Below are 22,234 nucleotides of genomic sequence, written 5' to 3'. Positions count from 1 at the left end.
GGACTGTGGGTGGTGGTGGAATCCCATCATTCCCAGGAGGCAGAGGCAGGAGAATTTCTGTGAGTTCAAGGCCAGCCTGGTCTAGAGAGAGAGTTCTAGGATAGGTAGGGCTACACAGAGAAACACTATCTGAAAAAAACCAAACCAAAAACAAAAAAGGAAAAGGAATGGGAATTTCCTTGAGAATCTCATGTTGGGAGAAGGAAAACGCCCCAGCCAAGGGGAGTTTGTCTTCTGGAAAGACATTTCACACAGTTCTAACAACTTGTCAGACCACCTTAGAGGATGAGACTGAAGCCCAGACAAGGCCAAGAAGAGACAGGACCATACCTTGGCAGAGACTGTTAGATGCGCATATCCTTGGCCCTCTATATAAACTTTGATCTCAGTTTAGGGCCCCCAAGATGGACTTTGGGGTTTCCCTGGATCTGTTTGTCTCTTTTCCAGTGTGGCCATGTTAACTAAATCCTCTTTCTGCTTTCCACTTTTAATTAGCTGGTTTATTGAGGATAGGTGTTTGGGCTTGACTGAGGCACAGATTCCACCTCTGTTTCCAATATCATTAAGCCAGATTTACTGCCACAGGAATTCCAAAGTGTTCTAAGTTGTTTTCAAGGCAACTATAATCGAGTTAGAAGTTTAGTTTTCAGGCAAACAGACATTTGACTACATATTACACAAACAAGGCTCCTAGGATAATCTCTCACTTTTAGCAGTATAAATAGAAGTCTGGTGCAGTCATTGCTTTCTCTTTCTAAGTAGCATGGAGCTTGTAATGAATTTCCTGCTCTACTTAACTCTCCAAGGATAAGTCTTGTGACCTAAAAAGGAACAATGTGTTCTTGTATCCATGGAAAGGTAAGGGGATTACCTGTCTCGTGCTTGCAGCCCAACTCTCTTTTAGTCCTGACTTTCAGAAACAAGAGCCTAAAGTCTTACCACCCATTGGCTCTGTTTGGCCTCATTGATGAGAAGTAGCATGGAGCCAATTGGCAGAGAATTGCTTTCAGGCCAGCATCTCATACATTTAAGGAGACAGAACATTTGTGGCTTCTTTTTAGTGAGTTGCTGAAAGAAGCCATTCATGTAGACGTTAATATAATTCACTGATGAAAATCACTGGTCAAGGGCTGGAGACATGACTCAGTGGTTAAGAGCACTTATTGCTCTTGTAGAAGACCCAGGTTCAGTCCCCAGCACCCACATGATGGTTCACAACTATCTATAACAGCAGTTCCAGGGAACCTGATGCCCTCTTCTGACCTCCATGGGCACCAGGATGTGCATGGGAGGAGAAAGACCAATGACCCAAATCATCATGACCAATTAATTAAAGCAAGCTTAAAAAAAAACTCACATACTGGGGTTCCAGAGGTCAGCATTGGATGTGAGGAAGACAAGACTGTTATAGCTCAGGGGTAGGGGGTTTCCAAATGGGGATTTGATGGGCAAAATGGGTTACAGGAGCAGAACATAAACATAGCAAGTTAGTCCTAACAAGCTCGTGAAACAATGACATGGTTGCAAGGTAGCCATAACAAGGTAGTCATAACAACCCATTTGAACTACAGGTAGGATTGCAAGATAACTATTAACTTTTTGAAACAAAGAAATGATTGCCATTCCTGGAACAGGCAGTCCAGAACCATTTGTAGTTAAGGTTACAAGTGGGGTATAGCCCCATCCTTGAGAAACAGGTTGAAATCATAAACAGAAATGAACCTAGTTTGTCTTTACTATAAGATGGCTTTTAAGCCTAAGATGGAGGCAAGCTGGTTCTTCAATACACACATACATACATGCTGTCAAAACACTTAAAAGAAAGTCAATCAACCATCGTTCAGAATGATTGCTAAAATAAACTCACATGGATCCATTAGACCCACACATATTTAAAATTTGGGAAATATATGTAGTCAGAAATTTTACTGTGTTCTACCCAGTAGTCCCATCCCATAGCTGCTCGGATCCAAGTAAACACACAGAGGCTTATGTTATTTACAAACTGTATGACCTGTGGCAGGCTTCTTGCTATCCAGCTCTTATAATTTAACCCATTTCTATTTATCTGCAAGCTGCCATGTGGCCATGGCTTACTGGTACTTTCACATCTTGCTTCTCCTGGTGGTGCTGATGTCTCTCCTCAGACTCTGCCTTTCTCTTTCCAGTCTCTCTCCCTCAATTTCCCGCTTGCCTCTAAGCTGCCTTGTCATAGGCCAAAGCAGCTTATTTATTAACCAATGAGAACAACATATATTCACAGTGTATAAAAAGACATCCCCCAGGAAATATAGGATTTGTATTTAGTTGTGATAAAAGTATTTCTTTTTTCTTTCATCCTGGCTGTCCTGGAACTCACTCTGTAGACCAGGCTGGCCTCAAACTCAGAGATCCACTTGCCTTTGTCTCCCAGGTGCTGGGATTAAAGGAGACATGCACCACCACTGCATCTTAAAAAAATAAAATAAAATAAAATAAAATAAAAAAGATTTATTTTTATTTATCTGTATGTGTGTGTACCCTCGGTGGCCAGAAGAGGGCACCAGATTCTTGGAGCTGGAGTCACAGATGGCTATGAACTGCCTGATGTAGACTCAGAACTGATTTCCAGGTCTTTGGAAGAGCTGCAAGTGCTCTTAACCACTGAACCTTTTCTCTAGCCCCTACCCTTTTGTTAAAAATATGCAGTTCTTACTTCAGTGGTTTCTACCAAATGATTATTTTGGCCTTCAGAGGTTGTTTTGCAATATCTGGAAACATTTTTTGATCATCAAAAACTGGAGGCTGAGTAGAGACCAAATTTGTTGCTAAGAGAATATACATCCTTTCCCCATAACAGAATTATCTGGCTTGATTGTGCTGAGTTCTTTCTTTCTAGTAGTATACGGGATACTATTCCTTTGATAGCACATGTCACATTTATTTTATTCATTCCTCTTTATTGATAGACATTTCCATTGTTCCAATTCTCTGCTTCAATGAAGAGTGCTACAAAGACTATCCTCTTCAGTGTCCTTGGTTATTGTGTGTACACAGAAGAATTTCTGTCGTCTAGAAAATACTTCCAATTAGTGATCCAGAGTAGCTTGACCCATTGGCTTCTTGGGATTTCATTTCTTGCCAGTCAGTCCTTGGCATTATTTAGATTTGAATTTGAGGAGGTGGATGGAGAAATGGTTCAGCAGTTATGAGCACTTTCCACTCTTCCAGAGGACCTGAATTAGTTTTCCCAGTTCCAGGTGTTTGGACACCATCTTTTGGCCTTCAAAGGAACCTGTTCACAGGCACATACATTCATACAGACACCTAAATAAAATTTAAGCACATCTTTTAAAAGTGTTTAGCAATTGAAACTTTTTAAAGTAGCTCATTTAAACCATTTTACATTTTTGATTATTAGTGAGGCCAAATAACAGAAATTATCCCCAACCTAATACAGCCTGCAGAAAAAAGAAAAGAAAGAAAGAAAAGATAGAACTACATTCCCTTACTTTTCCCCTCCCTAAAGTAGAAATACTTTGTTTTTTTAGCAAGGATGCCTTATTTCATTTTGGTCATATTTGTATCTTTGTTACTTATTATATAGAGCTGCATATTTTGGAATACTAAGCTTGACAGTTTCTTGCCAGTAGAGGTCAGAATTGGTTTGTGGTTCTCAGCCAGTGCTTATCTATCTATCTATCTATCTATCTATCTATCTATCTATCCATCCATCCATCCATCCATCCATCCATCCATCTATCTATCTATCTATCTATCTATCTATCTATCTATCTATCATCTATCTGTTTACTTATTTGGTTTTGGCTTCTTACCCTGATGATTACTGAAATGCCTGGGGACACTGCTTCTTGTCACTACTGTTGCTTGTCACTGCTTGAGAGAGAGCCCAAGGATGCTGCTTCCCAGAAGGCATAACATATAATCTGGCCCCAAGCCTCAATAGTGCCACTAGCATAAACCATGGTGTGTCCTGAAGAGAAAGAAATGATAATCTCAAAAAAGATGATAAACTTGAGTATAATTTAAACTCTCATTACTCTAGAAGAACAATTAATTCTACAAGGTGGGCACACTGGGTGTTTGGTCCCAAACAGATGGAAGGAGTGGGTTGGTAGGGGAGTAGGCAAGGTTTTGATACCAGAAAAGTCTCCACTGTGGGCTCATGTGAGACCCGTCAACCCTAGAGTTAGGAAAAAGTCAACAGGATACAAGGGCTGGGGCCTTGAGTGCGAAGAGGCAGGACAGTAGCTGTCTCTTAGGCTGACGAGGCTAGTAGGGTGGGTGTGTTCAGGGAACAGTGGCCCTCTTTAGGTCTCCAGGCCCCTGGCAACACTGAATCTAATTTTAGCTGTCCAGTAGAAGCTCTGAGAAGAAGGTATCCTGGATGTGTGGCTGGTTGGACAGCCGAGTGAAGGCTGAAAGAAGGCTCACAGAGATGTTTGTCCTGAAGCAGGGTTTCTGTACAGAAGCCTCAGCCTAGGCAGGAAAGGTCAGACCATTCTTTCTGGTGACAGGATTGAAGACAGATGGCCTGGTCTTGGGGCTCTGCTTCCTTCTCATAAGGCAAGCACGATCGGTCCTCTGGTGAAGCTGCAGCCTCTGGAGGCCATGGCTTGAACTTGGAGCAGAGGAGGCAGCTTTCTGAGTGCTCTGTGAAGCTAGGGCAAGTGGACCTTGAATCAGAGATCCTGGTTGCAGAAGGCGGGGGCGGAGGGGGAGGTCCCTGCCTGTCCAGGTGCCTACTCAATTGCCCATCTCAGGAGGGAGGTGGGTGGTTTGGGACCATTTTTGGTGGTGGGGGTTTGAGACAGGGTTTCTCTGTGTAGCTTTGCGCCTTTCCTGGAACTCACTTGGTAGCCCAGGCTGGCCTTGAACTCCCAGAGATCCGCCTGGCTCTGCCTCCCAAGTGCTGGGATTACAGGCGTGCGCCACCACTGCCCGGTTTTTTGAGAGCTTTTGAGAGGGTAGTCTCCTTCCCCACATCTGAGGACTTGGCCAGCAAAGCACACAGGACAGGAGGAACTGATGGTTGGGCTTAGGGTACAAGCAAAACAGGAAGGAGGCCAGGGACCCTCTGCCTATCGGACTGGCCATGTCCATGACCAGACACAATGCCATCAGGGGCTGCTTCTATTTAGATCAGTGGTTCTCAACCTTCTTAATGCTGTGACTCTTTAATACAGTTCCTCATGTTGTGCTGACCCCCAACCATAACATGATTTTCGTTGCTACTTTGTAACTGTGGTTTTGTTACTGCTGTGAGTAGTAATGTGAATATCTGGAATGCAGGATATCTGATACGTGACCAGAAAGGGTCATTCAACCCCCCAAAGAGGTCACAGTCCACATGTTGAGAACTATTGGCTTAGCTTATAAAGGCCACAAATAACCCTAAACTGTTAGGATCTGCAAGGGCCATACCTGAGCTAGCTGATACCGGGCCACTGCTCTCTGACTGGCAAAGGGTCCACTTTGAACCTCTGCTCTTAGCCCCCAACCCTTCAGCTTAGTGTCTCACAGAATCCCTCCTCTAAACCAGGCGGTGGTGGCGAATGCCTTTAATCCCAGCACTCAGGAGGCAGAACCAGGCAGATCTCTGTGAGTTCGAGGCCAGCCTGGTCTACAGAGTGAGTTCCAGGAAAGGCTCCAAAGCTACATAGAGAAACCCTGTCTCAAAAGCCAAAAAAAAAAAATGCAATTCTAGTCTGCATAGTCTGTACATTCATGGGTGTGAAGGCCCCCACTGCTGTGTAATCAACTTACCAAGGCCTTAAAGAAAACTGCCCCCCCCAAGCCATCAACTTGTCAATAGCTCTTCAGTTAGGGGTAGGGGCTTGTGAACTCCTCCTTGTTCTGTGCTAGAAGGGTGATTGGCTCAATCTTGTGTACTCACTTGCAGGCAAACACACTATCATGAGTACAATAGTCCTGCCATGTCCACAAGCCCTCCCTTGACTCTGGCTCTTGCAATCTTTCTGTCCCTCTTCTTCTATAGTCACTGAGCCCTGGGTTGAGGGTGATCTAGATGTCCCCCACTTGTGGCTAAGCCTTCCATTGCCATTTATTCTCTGTAGTTTCATCAATTGTGAGTTTCTGCATCAACAGCCATCCATTGCACAAAGAAACTTCTCTGGTGAGGTCTGAAAGCTGCGCTCATCTACGGGTGTACAGACACACATATAGAGAGCAGTTGGTACTGTGTCCATTTAGCAAAATAATAATAGTAGCATCATCCCTGGGGCCTGTGAGCTCCCTAGCTGTGGGTTCTTGGCCAGATTTGCAGTACTAGGCATGTGCTTCTTTAAATCCCCATTCAGAAAGTGAATTTTTATTTTATTTTATTATTATTGTTTTTTCTGAGACAGCGTCTCTTTGTGTACCCCTAGCTGTCCTGGAATTCATTCTGTTCTTGAACTCAGATATCCACCTACCTCTGCCTCCTGAGTGCTGGGATCAAAGGCATGCACCACCACTGCCTGGTGAAAATTATGTTCTTCTTTTTTTTTTTGTTAAAGGTTTATTTATTTATTTTGTCCCCCCCCCTTTTAAAATTATATTTGTGTTTTAATTTTACACATCAGCCATGGGTTCCCCTGTCCTCCCCCCTCCCGCCCCCACCTTCCCCCCACCCCCTCTCCTCCATTCCCATCTCCTCCAGGGCCAAGACTCCCCTGGGGATTCATTTCAACCTGGTGGATTCAGTACAAGCAGGTCCAGTCCCCTCCTTCCAGGCTGAGCAAAGTGTCCCTGTGTAAGCCCAAGGTTCCAAACAGCCAGCTCATGCACTAAGGACAGATCCCTGTCCCACAGCCTGGGAGCCTCCCAAACAGATCAAGCTATTCAATTGTCTCACTTATCCAGAGGGCCTGATCCAGCTGGGGGCTCCAGAGCCTTTGGTTCATAATTCATGTGCTTCTATTCGTCTGGCCTTTCGTCCCTGTGCTTTTTCCAATCCTGGGCTCAACAATTCACGCTCCCACAGTCCCTCCTCCTTCTCAACAACTGGACACACGGAGCTCCACCTGGGGCCTGGCTGAGGATCTCTGCATCCACTTCCATCAGTCACTGGATGAGAGTTCCAGCCCGACCGTCAGAGTATTTGGCCATCTGATCACCAGACTAGGTCAGATCAGGCTTTCTCTTGACCATTGCCAGCAGTCTACAGAGAATGTATCATTGTGGATTTCTGGGGACCTCTCCAGCACTCTGCCCACTCCTGTTCTCATGTGGTCCTCATCCATCATGGTCTACCATTCCTTGTTCTCCCTTTCTGTTCCTGATCCAGCTGGGATCTCCTGCTCCCCCAGGGAAAATTATCTTCTTAAGACGTTCTCTCCAATGGTAGAAATGACTTCTCACACACATCTAAGATCCCTCATGAAATGTTAATTATATCAGAGTGTGAATAGTTTCCTGCTATTTGTGATGATATTCTTGTAACATATTTCCCCCATCTCTGCAGAATTTCCCATGTCCTGCTTTGCAATGTAACCCAGAGGGTATCGTTCTGGTTTGTTGTCACAGACCCTTCCAAAAATCGTACTCTTCCTGCAGCTGAAGTACAGTCGGCCATAAGGTAATCACCTCCACATATGCTGTCTACTGACCATCAAGTCACTGATGAGCTCAGCTGTTTTCATATATACTCCACTCCATACATGGCGCATTGATTAAAACGTCGAGTGTTCCATTCAGTTCATTTTCATCAGAGATTAGTGTAGATGAGTAATTTTCATCCAGTAGCAATTTGCCTTCAAGGAAACAAATGGTTGGCAATGTTTGGACATTTTTCTTGTCACAACTGGAGGAGGAGGAGGCACCACCCATACCAAGCAGGCAGAAGCTAGGGATGTTGCTATCCACCCTGCTATGTACAGGACAGCACCTCCCTCAAAAAAATTACTTGACCTCAAATGTCAGTTGCGCTGTGATTTAGAAAGTCTTGTCTAAATCTTAACTAAGAAAGAGTAAAAAGCCAAACCCAAATATGTTGCTATCATATCTCTAGTAATTTTTAAAAATTGACTTAAACCTTATTTGCATATATTTATTGTACAAAGTAATGTGTTTCACTGTACATTTTATACATGCATATGACATACTATAATCATTCATTCTACTTGTTCCCATCTTTATGGTAATTTAAAAATCTGTCCTAGAGTAGTCACATGTATGGAATGAGGTGCGGTCATGAACAACCAGTTCTAAAGTGTCTGTTAGAGCTCTATTTGTGAAGACTGGATTAATTCATCCCAGGTCTTGGATATAAAAGATCTAAGGTGTCTGATCCCTAGAGAAGATTTCCAGTGGTGGCGGTGATATTATTTGTACCTGACTACAACTTCCAATCTACCTGAGAGGTGACAGAGTATGTTCCTGGTGTGGACCAAGATAGCAGCAAAGGGTTAATCAAGCAGGGAGATGGAGTGAGGGTGCAGAGAAACTTCATTTTCCTTCTGGTCATAGCTTAGCAATGATGTTCATTATTTTGGGGAAAAGTTTGCATTCTCATACTTAATCAAGATTGGATTACATGGGGCTGGAGAGATGGCTCAGAGGTTAAGAGCACTGGCTGCTCTTCCGAAGGTTCTGAGTTCAATTCCTAGCACCCTCATAGTGGCTCACAATCATCTGTAATGAGATCTGGTGCCCTCCTCTGGCCTGCAGGCACACTGTATACATAATAAATTTTTTTTTGTTTTGTTTTGTTTTTCGAGACAAGGTTTCTCTGTAGCTTTGGAGGCTGTCCTGGAACTCGATTTGTAGACCAGGCTGGCCTCGAACTCACAGAGATCCGCCTGCCTCTGCCTCCCGAGTGCTGGGATTACAGGCGTGTGCCACCACCGCCCAGCTCAATAAATATTTTTTTAAAAAAGATTGGATTACAAGAGTTGGGGAGATGGTTCAGCAAATAAAGTACTTGCCATGAAGCAAGAGTACCTGAATTTGGATCTCCAGAATCAACATAAAACCAGCACAGTGGCCCATGTCAGTCATACTAGGGCTCCTATATCAAGGTGGGAGGAAGAAGTAAGGGAATCTAGGGAAGCTCATGGGGCAGCTGGCCTGCCAATTCTTGTGGTGAACAACAAAGTGACCCTGTTTCAAAGAAGATGGTGAGGACTAATATCTGAGGTTGTTCTCAATAACCTCCAGGTGCACCTGAGACACTCACACTCTGAAACTCACTCTCTCTCTCTCTCTCTCTCTCTCTCTCTCAACACACACAAAGATTTTAAAAGATTAGATTATTTAAAAAGGAAACATTTTATTGTTTGCTAAAATTACATTTAAATTGCCACTTTGCTACTGGATTTCTCTTTCATATCTATGAATGGTCATGGCAGAGCATAGATTTGTGAGTTTCTCTGGTGTTGGGTTGCAACTCAGCTTTGCACACACTAACTGGTGATGTACCACTGAACAACATCCTCAGCCCTCAGCATAGTTTCTGATGGAGATCTTTCTGGATGGCCTACTGTTGATCTACAGAGATTCTCAAGCCACTGCTTTAGTCCAGGATTGCCCAGTCCTGAAGCTGCCAGCTAAATATGCTACCAAGCAATTGAATTATAGCTAGTCCAAAATGGTGTGAACACAAAGTGAAAAACACACCAAATATCAAGTTGTATTAAAGAAAACCGAGATCAACCAAATATTGTGTTGAAATTATGTTTTATTCAATATGTAGGGATATATACAATTATTACAGTTTGTCTTCCTATTTTCTTACACTTAGCAAAACAAAACAGCTATTAGAGCTGGGCTTGATGGCACATGTCTTTAATCCTAGCACTGGGGATGTAGAGGCAGATGGATCTCTGTGAGTTCAATGCCAGCATGGTCTATAGTGACCATAGTGAGCTCTGGGCCAGCAAGGGCTATATAATGAGACCCTGTCTCAAAGCAAAATAATAACAACAAAAATGCAGCTATTGAGAAATTTTATTTCACTCAAGTCTCATGTTCTGTTTTCTATTTGTCAGGGATACTCTTAAGTATAGATGAAGTTCGCTTGTGTAAAAGGAACATTCAGTAAAGGGCTTGGAGAGATGGCTCAGTGGTTAAAAACACTTACTGTTCTTGCAGAGAACCCGGATGTGGTCCCCAGATCTCATATGGTAGATCAGAAGCATTTATAACTCCAGTTCCAGGGGATCTGATGCCCTCATCTGATCTCTGAGGGCTCCTGCATACATGTGGTGCACATAAATACACTCAGACTCCCTGCCACACACATTGAACAAACAAACAAACAATCAAATAAAATGACTCCAAGAACTCTCTTCAACTAGTTTTGCAAATTCCAGATAGAAATGAACCTTTTGTTTTTCAGCTAAAGAAATCTTCACTACCAACCTGACTGTTAGTGCACTCAATATGTAGATTTTCCCCTAGGAAAACAAACACATTTGCCTTCATATGCCTTTAGACTTTTGGACTGCCAAATGGCCATTGTGTGTAGTCATACAGGAGCACTTTTAAAAAGAGTTTAATTTAAAGAAATGTCTGGTGTTTATGTAAGCCACCTTAAATAGAGTTCTGTTATTCATTCAAATCTAAGTGATATCTCTCAAGAAGTAAACTCGAGTGGGGGGGGCGCAGAACTCAAAGGTCATGATTTATATCAGTGGAGAGATGGGCCTGTACTTTGTTTCTAATGTTTTTATTTCTGTCTTACCTCATTTTTTTTTTTTTAAATTATCATTGCCTTTTAGAATGAATAGGAACCGGATCAATAGCGCATTCTTTTTGGATGATCATACTCTGGAATTTTTAAAAATTCCCTCCACTCTTGCACCCCCCACGGATCCGTCTGTGCCCGTCTGGATTATTGTATTCGGTGTGATATTTTGCATTGTCATAGTGGCAATTGCACTACTGGTTCTATCTGGAATACGGCAGCGACAAAGGTAAGATGTTTAGAGGCAGCGATTCAAGGACCCTTTTTGTGTTTTCTTATGACTGTTTTAAAGTAATGTCTAAAACTTACAAAGCCATCACTTACAAAAGAACTATCATAATTCTTATCTTTTGATGTTTTTGGACTCCACTGTCTCTTATTTAATAAGACTCCTTCCATCACTAACTTCCTTTATTCATTCGATCCTCTTTACTATTGGATGCTTGTGTATGACTCTGTTTCTCTCTGTTTCTCTCTCTCTCTCTCTGTTTCTCTCTCTCTCTCTCTCTCTCTCTCTCTCTCTCTGTGTGTGTGTGTGTGTGTGTGTGTGTGTGTGTGTGTGAGAGAGAGAGAGAGAGAGAGAGAGAGAGAACAACTTTCTGCAGTTCGTTCCTTCGTTTTCTCCTTCCCCCTATACATGGGCCCCAGGGATCAAACTCAAGTCACCAGGGTTGCATAACAAGCACCTTTACCCAATAAGTCGCCCCACTGGTTTTACTCTATTGTATGCTGTATGACTGACTGTCTTGTATCCAGACTTGAGTTTAATATCTGTGTTCTAGTTTCCTTTCTGTTGCTAATGACAGAACACTGACCAAAAGCAACATAGAGGAGGAAAGGGTTTATTTCTTCGTTCAGATTATAGTCCGTCATTGAAAGAACTCAGGGCAGAAACTCACAGGCAGGGACCATGGAGGAATGTTGCTTGCTGGCTCACACTCTGCCTCTTTCAAAGGCTCATGCTTAGCTAGCTTTTTTTTTTTTTTTTTTTTTTTTTTTCTGAGTCAGGGTTTATTTGTGTAGCCCTGGCTGTCCTAGAATTCACTCTGTAGACCAGGCTGGCCTCGAATTCACAGAGATCCGCCTGCCTCTACCTCCTAAGTGCTAGGATTAAAGGTATGCGCCGCCGCTGCCCAGCGGCTATCTTTTTTATACAGCCCAGAACCACCTGCCTGAGGATAGTGCTGACCCGAGTGTGCTGAGCCTTCCCACATGAATTAATAATCAAAACAGTAGGCGCAGACATGAATATCCACAGACAAACCTGATAAAGGCAGTTCCTTAAGTGAGCTTATCCTCTCAGATGACTCCTGGCAGTGTGAAGTTCTGTGGTGTAAATCTTTAAGCTGGGTACACAGAGAAAAGCACAATTTTTGGGTAGGCAGAGTTTATCTTTTGGTAGTAATGCCCATAGTTGCACAGATGTTTCAAGGACTCCCTACCTTTTTTGGCCCAGGACCTGTAGGCCAAACTCCTGTTCCAGATGCTCTAGCTGTGCCAGCCTTTTCTTCTACTAATGGATATGGGACCCCCGTGTGTTTGTTTTTGTAAAGAATCCTGTTGCTTGTGGCTTTAGAACCAACTCCCTGAATCAGAATGACTTGGAACTTTTGTTTAAAGTACAGTTTCTGTGGCCGACTCTGATCCACTAAATTAGAGTATTTGAAGGAGATACATTTTGATTTTGCCCAGGTTGTTCTAATTTATTAATTTTCAAATGTTTAATTTACCAGCTTACATATAGGGTCCCACTTCTTGAGTTCATTTTCTTGCATTCAGTAAGACAAGCCTTAGTGTCTAAGTTATTGATATTGCTTCAAAATAGAATTTCAGATCAGTGACAGTTACTGATGTAGCATCAAGGAAAGGCTGTGGAATTTCTTAGTATGATGAAAGGAAAATGTATTTTTGGTTATAAGTATCTCTAATTCAGAGATGAAGATGAAACTTCCTCGACTTAAAAATATTTTTATGATTGTGCATTATGCGTGTGTGTGTGTGTGTGTGTGTGTGTGTGTGTGTGTGTGTGTGTGTTCAAGAGTGCAGAAGCCTGAAGAGTCCAGAGATGTTAGCTCCCCCTCAAGCTGGGGTTATAAGTAGTTGTGAACCACCTGATGTGGTGCTGGGGATCCAACCTCAGTCCTCCGTTCAAGCAGTACCCTTTCTTAAAAGCGGAGACATCTCTCCAGCCCCCAACCTCAATTCTTCACTAAACCTGTCAAAACCTGTCTAATCCTTCCTTTCTAGTACAGAGACAAAAATTCTATGAAGTGGCCCTTGTGGGGACATACATTCCAAAATGGCAGGTTTGTGAAAGGATCGATATACAGCTGGGACATGTAGGGTGTGTTTGATGAAGTATGTGTTGACTAAAATGCTTCTCCCCACATTTCTACTTTTTCTTTGTGTCTTCCTATAGTTACTAACAAAGAAGTTTCAGTTTCAAATATTTCCATTTTCCCCACAAATGATAAAAGAAACACTATGGTACAAATGTGATGTATGGCTATACTTTAAACGCTGCCCAAAGATTAGAATCAAGTGGTACTTGCCTGATTTTTCTGGGTGACCATGACATGAAATGCCAGCTTCCTTGCTATGGGGCATGCATTTGTTTTTGGATTTTAGAATGTCAAGACACAGTCTCTTGTAATATTTGAAAATCTATGTTTAGTACTTTATAGTTTTGTGTTCATTCTGAGATGGTGTACTTCTGTGGTGGTATCAAATGATATGAAACCATTGCAAATTGACGTCATTTGCTTGGTTCTCAATTTCCTTACTAGAACTCCTATATAACATAGGAGTTAAAAGAATGGATTCAGGAGATAAACTGCTTAGGTTCAAAGTATTGATCTTTTAGATTATGCTTTCACAGTGAACCCATTATCTGTATGCAAGTACAAACAAGGAGGCAGAGAAACTGAGTTTGGGAGGAGAATATGGCTTTGTGGTCCCAGAGTCATTCTGGTCAAATATACTTTTGCTGGCTGCATGTAGCTACCTTCTCTCGACCAATAAGCTAAGTGTGCTGGAAATAATTAACTTGATAGGATAAAAGACTTTAGTACAGGAGAGTGCTCAAAGTGGTACCTGGCATACATCGAGTGCTCAGCAAGTGTTAGCTGTTACTATTATTTTATTATCTTGCCATTTGCTTGTCTTTCAACTAGTTTGTGATGGGATCAGCTATTTCCTTCCAAACAGATTCTGCAGTAATATAATAATTGGCTGCGTAGCATCATAATATGTTGCCTGGGAAAAGTGAGTTGTTGTTACAACTCTGCCTTCACAAATTCATTTCACATCCCAACTAGAAAAATGGACAAATCTTTTGTGTAAACCTGGAAAGCATCAATAGTCAGATACAGTCAGAACAATTATGATGACCTCCTGGGGGGAAATTGTTTATATGTTTGTTACTACCTGGGATGATTTTTTTACTGGCAAAATATTGCTTCAAAGATGAGGAAAGGGTATGATTTGAAGTGGGGAAAGCCTGTCTATTTTCGTGAGGCAGGCTCTAATGTAGCCAGGGCTGGTCTGGAATTAATATATATCGGAGGATGACCTTGAACTGATCATCCTGTTTTTACTTCTCATATACTAAGATTACAGGTACGAGTGACTGTGTCTGATCTGAAAACTCGTTCTAATCTTAGAAAAGGTAGGGATTGTTTTTTGCAGCCTTGAGGAAGAAAGCTAATAAAATGTTCAACTTGGGCCAGCAGAGAAGGTTCAGCAGGTGAATCTAAACGTCCTGAGTTTGATCCCTGGGACCCACATGGCAGAAGAAGAGAACAGACTCCTGCAAATTGTCTTCTGACCTCCACACTCATGCCATGGCATGCACGTGCGAGCGAGCTCTCTCTCTCTCTCTCTCTCTCTCTCTCTCTCTCTCTCTCTCTCTCTCTCACACACACACACACACACACACACACACACACACAAATGTAGTAAAAGCTTTTATTTAAAAATAAATGTTTAATAAACCCATTAATGTTAAATAATAATGAACACAGTTGTGTTCTAAAATCATAAACTGAGAAGACCTGAAGGGACTATGTGGTCATTTAAGCTACTGTTCTGCTTCTATGGAGAGTCATGTTAAAGTCATCCAAGATGGATGCATACTTAGACTTACTATTGAGGAAATGTCTCAAGTAAGACTTTAATCTTTCTGTTAGTTTTGTTAATGACAGCATTATGCTGACCATTCAGTACTGCTGGGTTGGGTGGGCTAGAGTTCAAACTAGGTAAACTACTAACTGTCTCACTTATGTATGTAAACTTGATCAAGTTACCTAATTTCCATATGTCCCAGTTTTCCCACCTAAAATAATGATCTAATATCTTACACTAGCTCCCCCTTTGTTTTGATGTTGTTTTTTTTGTTTTGTTTTGTTTTGGTTTGGTTTGGTTTGGTTTTTTGTGGGGGATGGTAACCCAATGAGTTTCACTGGGGTTGCTTACAGGAGTATGGGTGATGTGTTATTTATAGGAGCATCAGCAACTCACCAATGGCTGTACCATTGAGGAAATTATCTTTCCCTCCTCTAGCAACCATTAACTGTGTGCAAATCCTCCATGAGGGAGTGGGGTCTTCTGAGGCCCTCTTAGATATGTACATTTCTAAACACAGAAAGAGAAAACAATTAGCATGGAAATTTCTCATTTGATTTACACTTTTATTTGTAATACAATTTATAAGAATGTGAATTTTTATTTATTTATTTATTTATTTATTTATTTATTTATTTATTTATTTGAGACAGGATTTCACTGTAGCCTCAACTGCCCTGAAACTCACTGTAGAGCAGGTTGGCTTCGGACTCACAGAGATCTGCCTGCCTCTGTTAGGATTAAAGGTGTGCTCCGCCAAAGCCCAGCTTGAATGTGAAATTGTAATATCTGAAACTATTGAGAAGATTACAGTTTTGTACAAGAAGGAGGATTTATAGAAATCCAAATACACTCCGATTTGTTACTGAGCTTACAGGAAAATAAGAGTAACTAGAAACAAACCAAGCAACTTTAGTAATGACTCTGCTCGCGTGTGGACATTAGCTAGGAGTCTATGTCTTAAGTCCTTGGCCTTGCTGCATTACTAAACAAGACAATGATTGCCTTGTAAGCAGGGCCCATCTGTGTTATCTGTGTTCATGTCTTCTGTGATGTGTTCAAAAGCTCCTATCATAGAATGACTGATCAATAAAGAAATAAAAAATACTCGTGCAGTAGGAATTAGTGGGTTTTGGATAGAGCCTGATGCATCTAAAATAGAGTTCTACACCAGCTCCTTTCATGGATCATGTTCCACTCTAAAACAAAAGTCAGTACATACATTTGAAACCCTGTTCTCATTTTCTGAAAAACAAGAAATAAGAAAATCTGTACTAGGTTGTAGTAAGAATTAAATCAAATCCTGCGTAGAAGTTATCTAATGTGACTCATGCCATGAAGGAGATTATTAGCACCATTATTATTCCTGTTGTTGACTAATACTAAAGAACTTGCCTACTGTGCACATGATTAGAAAGTTGCCGGAGAAGCTTAATCCCAAAGCCTGTTGACCTCACCATACTGCAATGTCCACTAAGTCAACCCCGTAACAATGACATTTCCCTGAGACATAATTTAGATGGATCACTCCAATTGCTCCAGTTGCCAATAATTAGTTCTATCTGTTTAAAAATGTGTTTAGTCTATCTTTTGTTGTTTTCCTGGCCATTCTTGGGACTCAGCTCTTGGGCCCTATTTTGTTTGAAGAGAGAAGTGAATACCCTTTCTGCCTTTACTTCTCTATCTTGGAACAGAGCACATTCTGGTCCATGACACATTATAGCCTCGAGGGCCTCCAGAGAGTTCTTGTGTCATCTGTTTCGACCCTCTTCTCCCTGAATTTATAGGGATAACCACTCTCAAAACTCCTAGAAGGTAGTTTCATCATGTTTTTTTTTTTTTTTTCTAATACCTTTCAATTCTATGTTTCGGGGAAAGGAACTCATGCTTTTAGCAAAACATCAAATCAGAATAATCCAGAAAGACAGTTAAGCTTTATTATCTTTAGTAAGAGCAACTCATGGGCACTGAATCAGTTTATTACGGCACATGCTATGAAATGTGACAGAGTGCTGTAAAATTGTCAGATAACCTTTGAGCTGCTTATCATGTCTACCAAGCAGCAAGTTCCTGACACCGCAGTTTATGAAGCCCAGCAGCACCAAGACTCTGAACAACTGGACCTAAGGTCACACCTAACAAGATGTACCTGACTGTCTCCAGCACAGCTCAGTTTGATAGGTTTCCCTCTGGTTCTTTCTGGGTGGGAAATGATCCTTCTTTGAAAGAAGAGAAACTCACCTTCCGTTTGTATCTTTCTTTGACTTTTTCCCCATTAACTGTGATGCCTGTTGGCTTATTCTGCCTTTGGGGTTGGAATAGGGGAGGCCAGATTCCTTACATTGATCTGCACATGTTCAATTCTCTGTCATTATTCTTCTGACCCCACAAAACTATATTTTACAGAAAAAACTGTCTGGTAGACACTGGCCATTGTTTCTCAGGCTACCTTTGCATTGCATATTTCAGAATACATACATACATATATATATATATATATATATATATATATATATATATATATATATATATACATATGTGTGTATATGCTATATACACATATATCGAAGATAGTATGTATATGTTTGTACCTCTCTCTCTCTCTCTCTATCCCATATTACAAAAATCCACCAAGATTTTTTTTTGTTTTGAGGCAAAGACTTACTATGTGGCCCAGGCTGACCTCAACCTCATTATGTAGTCCAGGTTGGCCTTGAATTCATAGATATCGTTTGACTCTGCCTCCTGAATACTGATATTTAAAAATGTGAACCACCATGCTGGCAAGATTTTGTCATATGGACTCATATATAATTCAGGGTAAACTTTGTTTAAAATTTAGTGTTGTAGAAAGTTGTTATTCACCCCAAGCCCAAAGAATGATTTTAGGGGGATTTGGACTAACACAATTCTATTTATTATTTGTATGTGTATGTGTGTGCATACATGTGTGTGTGTTTGTGCATGTGTTTGCAGGCCACAGTATATATGTGAGGGCCAGAGGGCAACTTTCATGAGACAATCTTCTCCTTCTACTGTAGGTTCCAGGGATCACACTCAGGCCATTAGAAGTGCACAGCAAGTGCTTTTACCCACTGAGCCATCTTGCTGGCCCAAGTGACACAGTTTTTGAGGATCATTTATAAATATACATTTCCTGGTAGGATTTATATGAAACCCTGTGAAAAAATCACTTCTCTCTTTATAAAGCATTAAAAGTGAAGAGAGGGAGGATGGGTGAATCTGGAATTTTCTCCTTTTGTTGAATCCTTTCTTTTAGGTGAAGGACTGTCTTCCAACACAAGTCATAATTGTTAGCAAATGTTGGATACTGTGAAAGGAAGTGATGTGATTCACCATTACAGATGTCAGTTACTTTTACTTTTTGGAGGACATAAAAAATGATGGCATTCCCTGCCTACAGAAGGAAGTATTAAAATGTTTTAGGTATTTCGGTGGGTAAATTAACCTGGTGGGAAGATCCTCTCATCATATGAAGTTTCATGTACCCCAGTCTGTGCTGACTGTTGAGGTTTGGAATGGCAGTGATATATCTTCACCTTAAGGATAGGACCACACAACAGCCTATTTGTGAAGATAACTCCAAAATTCCAACCCACCATTAAGCCAGAAGTTTTATGAGTTAATGTTTACAGTCCAATGATTCTTATTTAGCAATTGCCTAGAGGATTACTTGTGCCGTTTGATAATAGCATATACAATGTCAAAATACTGTCAAATGATGACACTTGGGTCTACAGAATTGGAATGCTACTTTATTTATTTTTCAGTATGAATGTCAGCTATTTAAAATTATTAATAAGTAATCAGCAAAAACTGGCAAAATTGGTATTAACTCCTAATTCCCAAGATAGGAACATGAGTATTTTCTTCAGCCACTAAAAGAAAATACAAGCGATTCATGAAATTTCATAAGTATGTGTGTTCTCCCTCCTTTCCTCTCTTTCTTTCTCTTCTTACTTCTCTTCCTCCCTTCCTTATACTTACTACAGATTCATTTAACATCTATATTGGATTAATATTTAAATAACTTTGCCTACAATATTAGTTTGTACATCTACTCATCCATTTGTTTGTTCAATCATCCATCTATCCATCCATCCATCCATCCATCCATCCATCCATCCATCCATCCATCCAATACTTTGCTATCTATCCACCCAGTTATTGTTCTACATTGGATGGATACAGGGATGATCTATCCCCTGAATTCAATGCCTACCTTTGAGTGAGTCTGTGACAATTGTTTTTATAAAATATCTTTAAATTTGTATTTTTCTGATTATGAGTTTCAGATGGAAAATTTTAGGGGGGCTAGAATAAAAAAAATTGGATCTTCTCAGAATTCATCTGAAGGCACTTGTCAGTTTGTCTAACTATGGGTAGTGTTCAACAGACTTAACCTTTGGCAAAATACAAGTGTCTTTTGTATCTCATACATTGATTATGAGGATATTTTGAGACTATGTGTATCCAATCATCACTTAATCAACTGTTTAGTTTCCATTGATGAGCCTCAGCAGAATTGATTATTATAGCAGTGGTGGCTTTCCATTACCCTTTCTTTATTAGCTAGAATTCTGTAAAGAAGAGCTTTCTCAGGGTTGGGGATTTAGCTCATCGGTAGAGTGCTTGCCTAGCAAGCACAAGGCCCTGGGTTCAATCCTCAGCTCTAAAAAAAAAAATAAATAAAAAATAAAGAGCTTTCTCCTCCCTTTTGTGTACCTAATATTCCTTAAGGCACATTTAAGTTGACCCTCCTGTAGGGCTTTTCAAGAAATCCCATCTTGATCATCATCAAGGAATCTTGACCACCTCCTCATCTGTCAGAGACTCACCAGAGTTTCTCTCACCATTGTGGGGAGTCCCTCATGATAATCACATTACTTTTCAGCATCCTAGCCAGGTGATCCCTTGAGATCTGCCTCTTTGAAGGTCAACAGATTCCTGCTACAAGAGAATCCTGCTGGCAAGTCTGGTGTCTAAGCCACTCACATCATGCCTTCATGATGCCTCCAAGATTGGCGTCCCAACTCTAACATGAGAAAAGCCTTGAGGAACCCTACTCTCAGGCAACCTGGAGGCACTAACTTCTCTTCCCACTAGCACAAGTAGCTAGTCTTAGTCTTTCATAAACTTCAGGACAATCTTATTACAGCTTCTTCTTATTCTCAAACACGTTTTAATTTTTATCTTATGTGTATGAGTGTTTTTGCCTACATATATGTATGTGTATTGTGTGTGCATGCCTTGTGCTCATGGGGACAAAAAGAGGGCACCAGATTCCATAGAACTGGAGCTATAGGTTGTTGTGAACTGCCATGTGGGTTCTGGGAACCCAACGCAGCTCCTCTGCAAGAGGAGCAAGTTCTCTAAACTGTTGAGCAGTATCTCAAGCCTCCAGTGTTTCAGCTTTCCATACTCTGAAGAAACTTTAAGGATATGAATTGGGAATATCAGAACATCAGAAAATCCAACACTTAACTCTGTCATGTAGAATTGGAATGACATGGAGTTGCACGTGTGAGCTCTCATGTAGTTAGCAAAGTGTTTCATAAATTCCAAACCCTGACTTACCAATGAACACAACTGTTTGGTAGTGAGTAAAGCCCGCCAGTTTGTCACATTTTTTCTTCAAAGTTACGTGAATTGGCATTCTGATATGGCATTAATTTCAGTTTCACTCAGCATTTGTGAAACATTGCTTTGTCAAATTCCATGAGAGGAATTTATTGCTGCTTGAAATTCCATTTGTTACAAAGTTTGCTCAGAGCTAACTTTTTAAAACTTGCCAATGCACCATATATTTCTTCATGGTCCTTCGTGCAACTTGTCTGTATGAAGTTATGTGAAAATAAATTCATATGTGTATACATATATTAATAGCCCTATTTCTATAAATTTATTCTAGTGTTTTAAATAAGACTACTTGTTCTAATTAGTATGTATATATCAGTAATGCAGAATTCTTATCTTGGTAGTCTTTTTACTTTATCAACTGCTATGGTCCTCGAAAGTGCACACCCTCAATTATTTCAGCATTCTTGGTTTCCTATGCCCCTTTCTGTTCTCACGTTTGTAAACAAGATCATATTCAGCTAAAGCTTTCTCATCCTAGATCCCACTTGCTTTTTTTTAATGTACTTTTAGGAAAAACAAAGGACCGCCTGGAGTGGATGATGCAGAAGACAAGTGTGAAAACATAATCACAATTGAAAATGGCATCCCCTGTGATCCCTTGGACACAAAGGAAGGGCACATTAATGATGGCTTTTCGACAGAGGATGAGCGTCTCACACCTCTCTGAGAGTAATAGTTGCTTGGCACACTTATTTGGTCTCACCACTCTTTTTTTTGTAAGAAATTTTCAATATGCTTGAATATGGTAGACAATGAATTATACCCACAAAGACCACTGATATCATAAGGTGTTGAGTTCTCAAAATACTCTAGAACTTTTCCTTGAAAACTGAGTGTGAAAGTGTAGTTATATGTGTTGCAGTTAGTGATTTGAGCATTTCTAAAAATAAAGTCATGGCTATAAATACATTTCACAGTTTGAAGACCTAAGAAAAAATCAGTGGAGAATAGCTCTAATATAATAATGGCATAGAAATAATTGAAAATTGGTCTTTTTAAAATATTGTTTATATTACTCTGCATATGATGAAGTGAGAAAAAGTAAACATGGAATGGATAAAAATTGAATTTATTCTGTTCTCCCACCAACAGCTGCTTGTATATTTTCTGCATATCAGTTTTTAGTAGGGCAGGCAGATCTATTTGTTGTTGACTATTTGCAATTTGTACAAGTCCTATCTATGCTAATTTAATAAAGCACTGAGCATCTCATTTTGATTATGTGACTGACTCTGCTTTGAGACTTGTTTTCACACCATGGAACATAGTGAGTCTAACTTTATTAATTATAGTTAATTTGATCTACAGCCCTGGAAATATATGTTGGTTTTATTTATGTACATCATTTTTATTTGTTTGTTTTGTTTTGGTTTTGTGTTTGTTTTGTTTTTGACACAGGATTTCTCTGTATAATAATTCTGGCTATCCTGGACCTCACTTTGTAGACCAGGCTGGCCTCGAACTCACAGAGATCTGCCTGCCTCTGTCTCCCGAGTGCTGGGATCAAAGGCATGCACCACCATGCCTGGCTCTGTATACATCCTTGCTTGCAGACATTTTTTTCTTCACACTTTTATCTTTTCTTCCATGTTTTTATCTTTTTTCAATGTAATATTTTTATTGATTTGGGAATTACTGTTTCTTTTTGGCACGGGGCAAGGTTGTCATAGTAGCCTTCAATGTCTCTCATTCTCAATTATGAGTCTTGTGGACATTTTTTAGTTTTCAGACATAAGTTTTTTTAAATGTAAACTGACTTAAACT

General features: G+C 40.6%; 1 protein-coding gene across 1 annotated transcript in view; it reads left to right on the top strand.

The window, feature by feature from the left end:
- The window catches only part of Cltrn (collectrin, amino acid transport regulator), a 32,129-nt gene extending 10,459 nt beyond the window's left edge, over positions 1-21,670 (top strand). Inside the window, exons 4-6 of the mRNA XM_036175129.1 lie at positions 7,466-7,579; positions 10,722-10,916; positions 20,981-21,670. Of these exons, the coding sequence (XP_036031022.1) occupies positions 7,466-7,579; positions 10,722-10,916; positions 20,981-21,137 (466 nt within the window). The 3' untranslated portion in view covers positions 21,138-21,670. The remainder of the gene's footprint in view (positions 1-7,465; positions 7,580-10,721; positions 10,917-20,980) is intronic.
- Positions 21,671-22,234: the final 564 nt, after the last annotated feature.

This window comes from Onychomys torridus, chromosome X (genome assembly GCF_903995425.1).
Source record: "Onychomys torridus chromosome X, mOncTor1.1, whole genome shotgun sequence".
In the NCBI taxonomy this organism is placed as follows: domain Eukaryota; kingdom Metazoa; phylum Chordata; class Mammalia; order Rodentia; family Cricetidae; genus Onychomys; species Onychomys torridus.
Note: the sequence above shows the minus strand (reverse complement) of the source record. Positions and strands in the feature narration are given on the sequence as shown.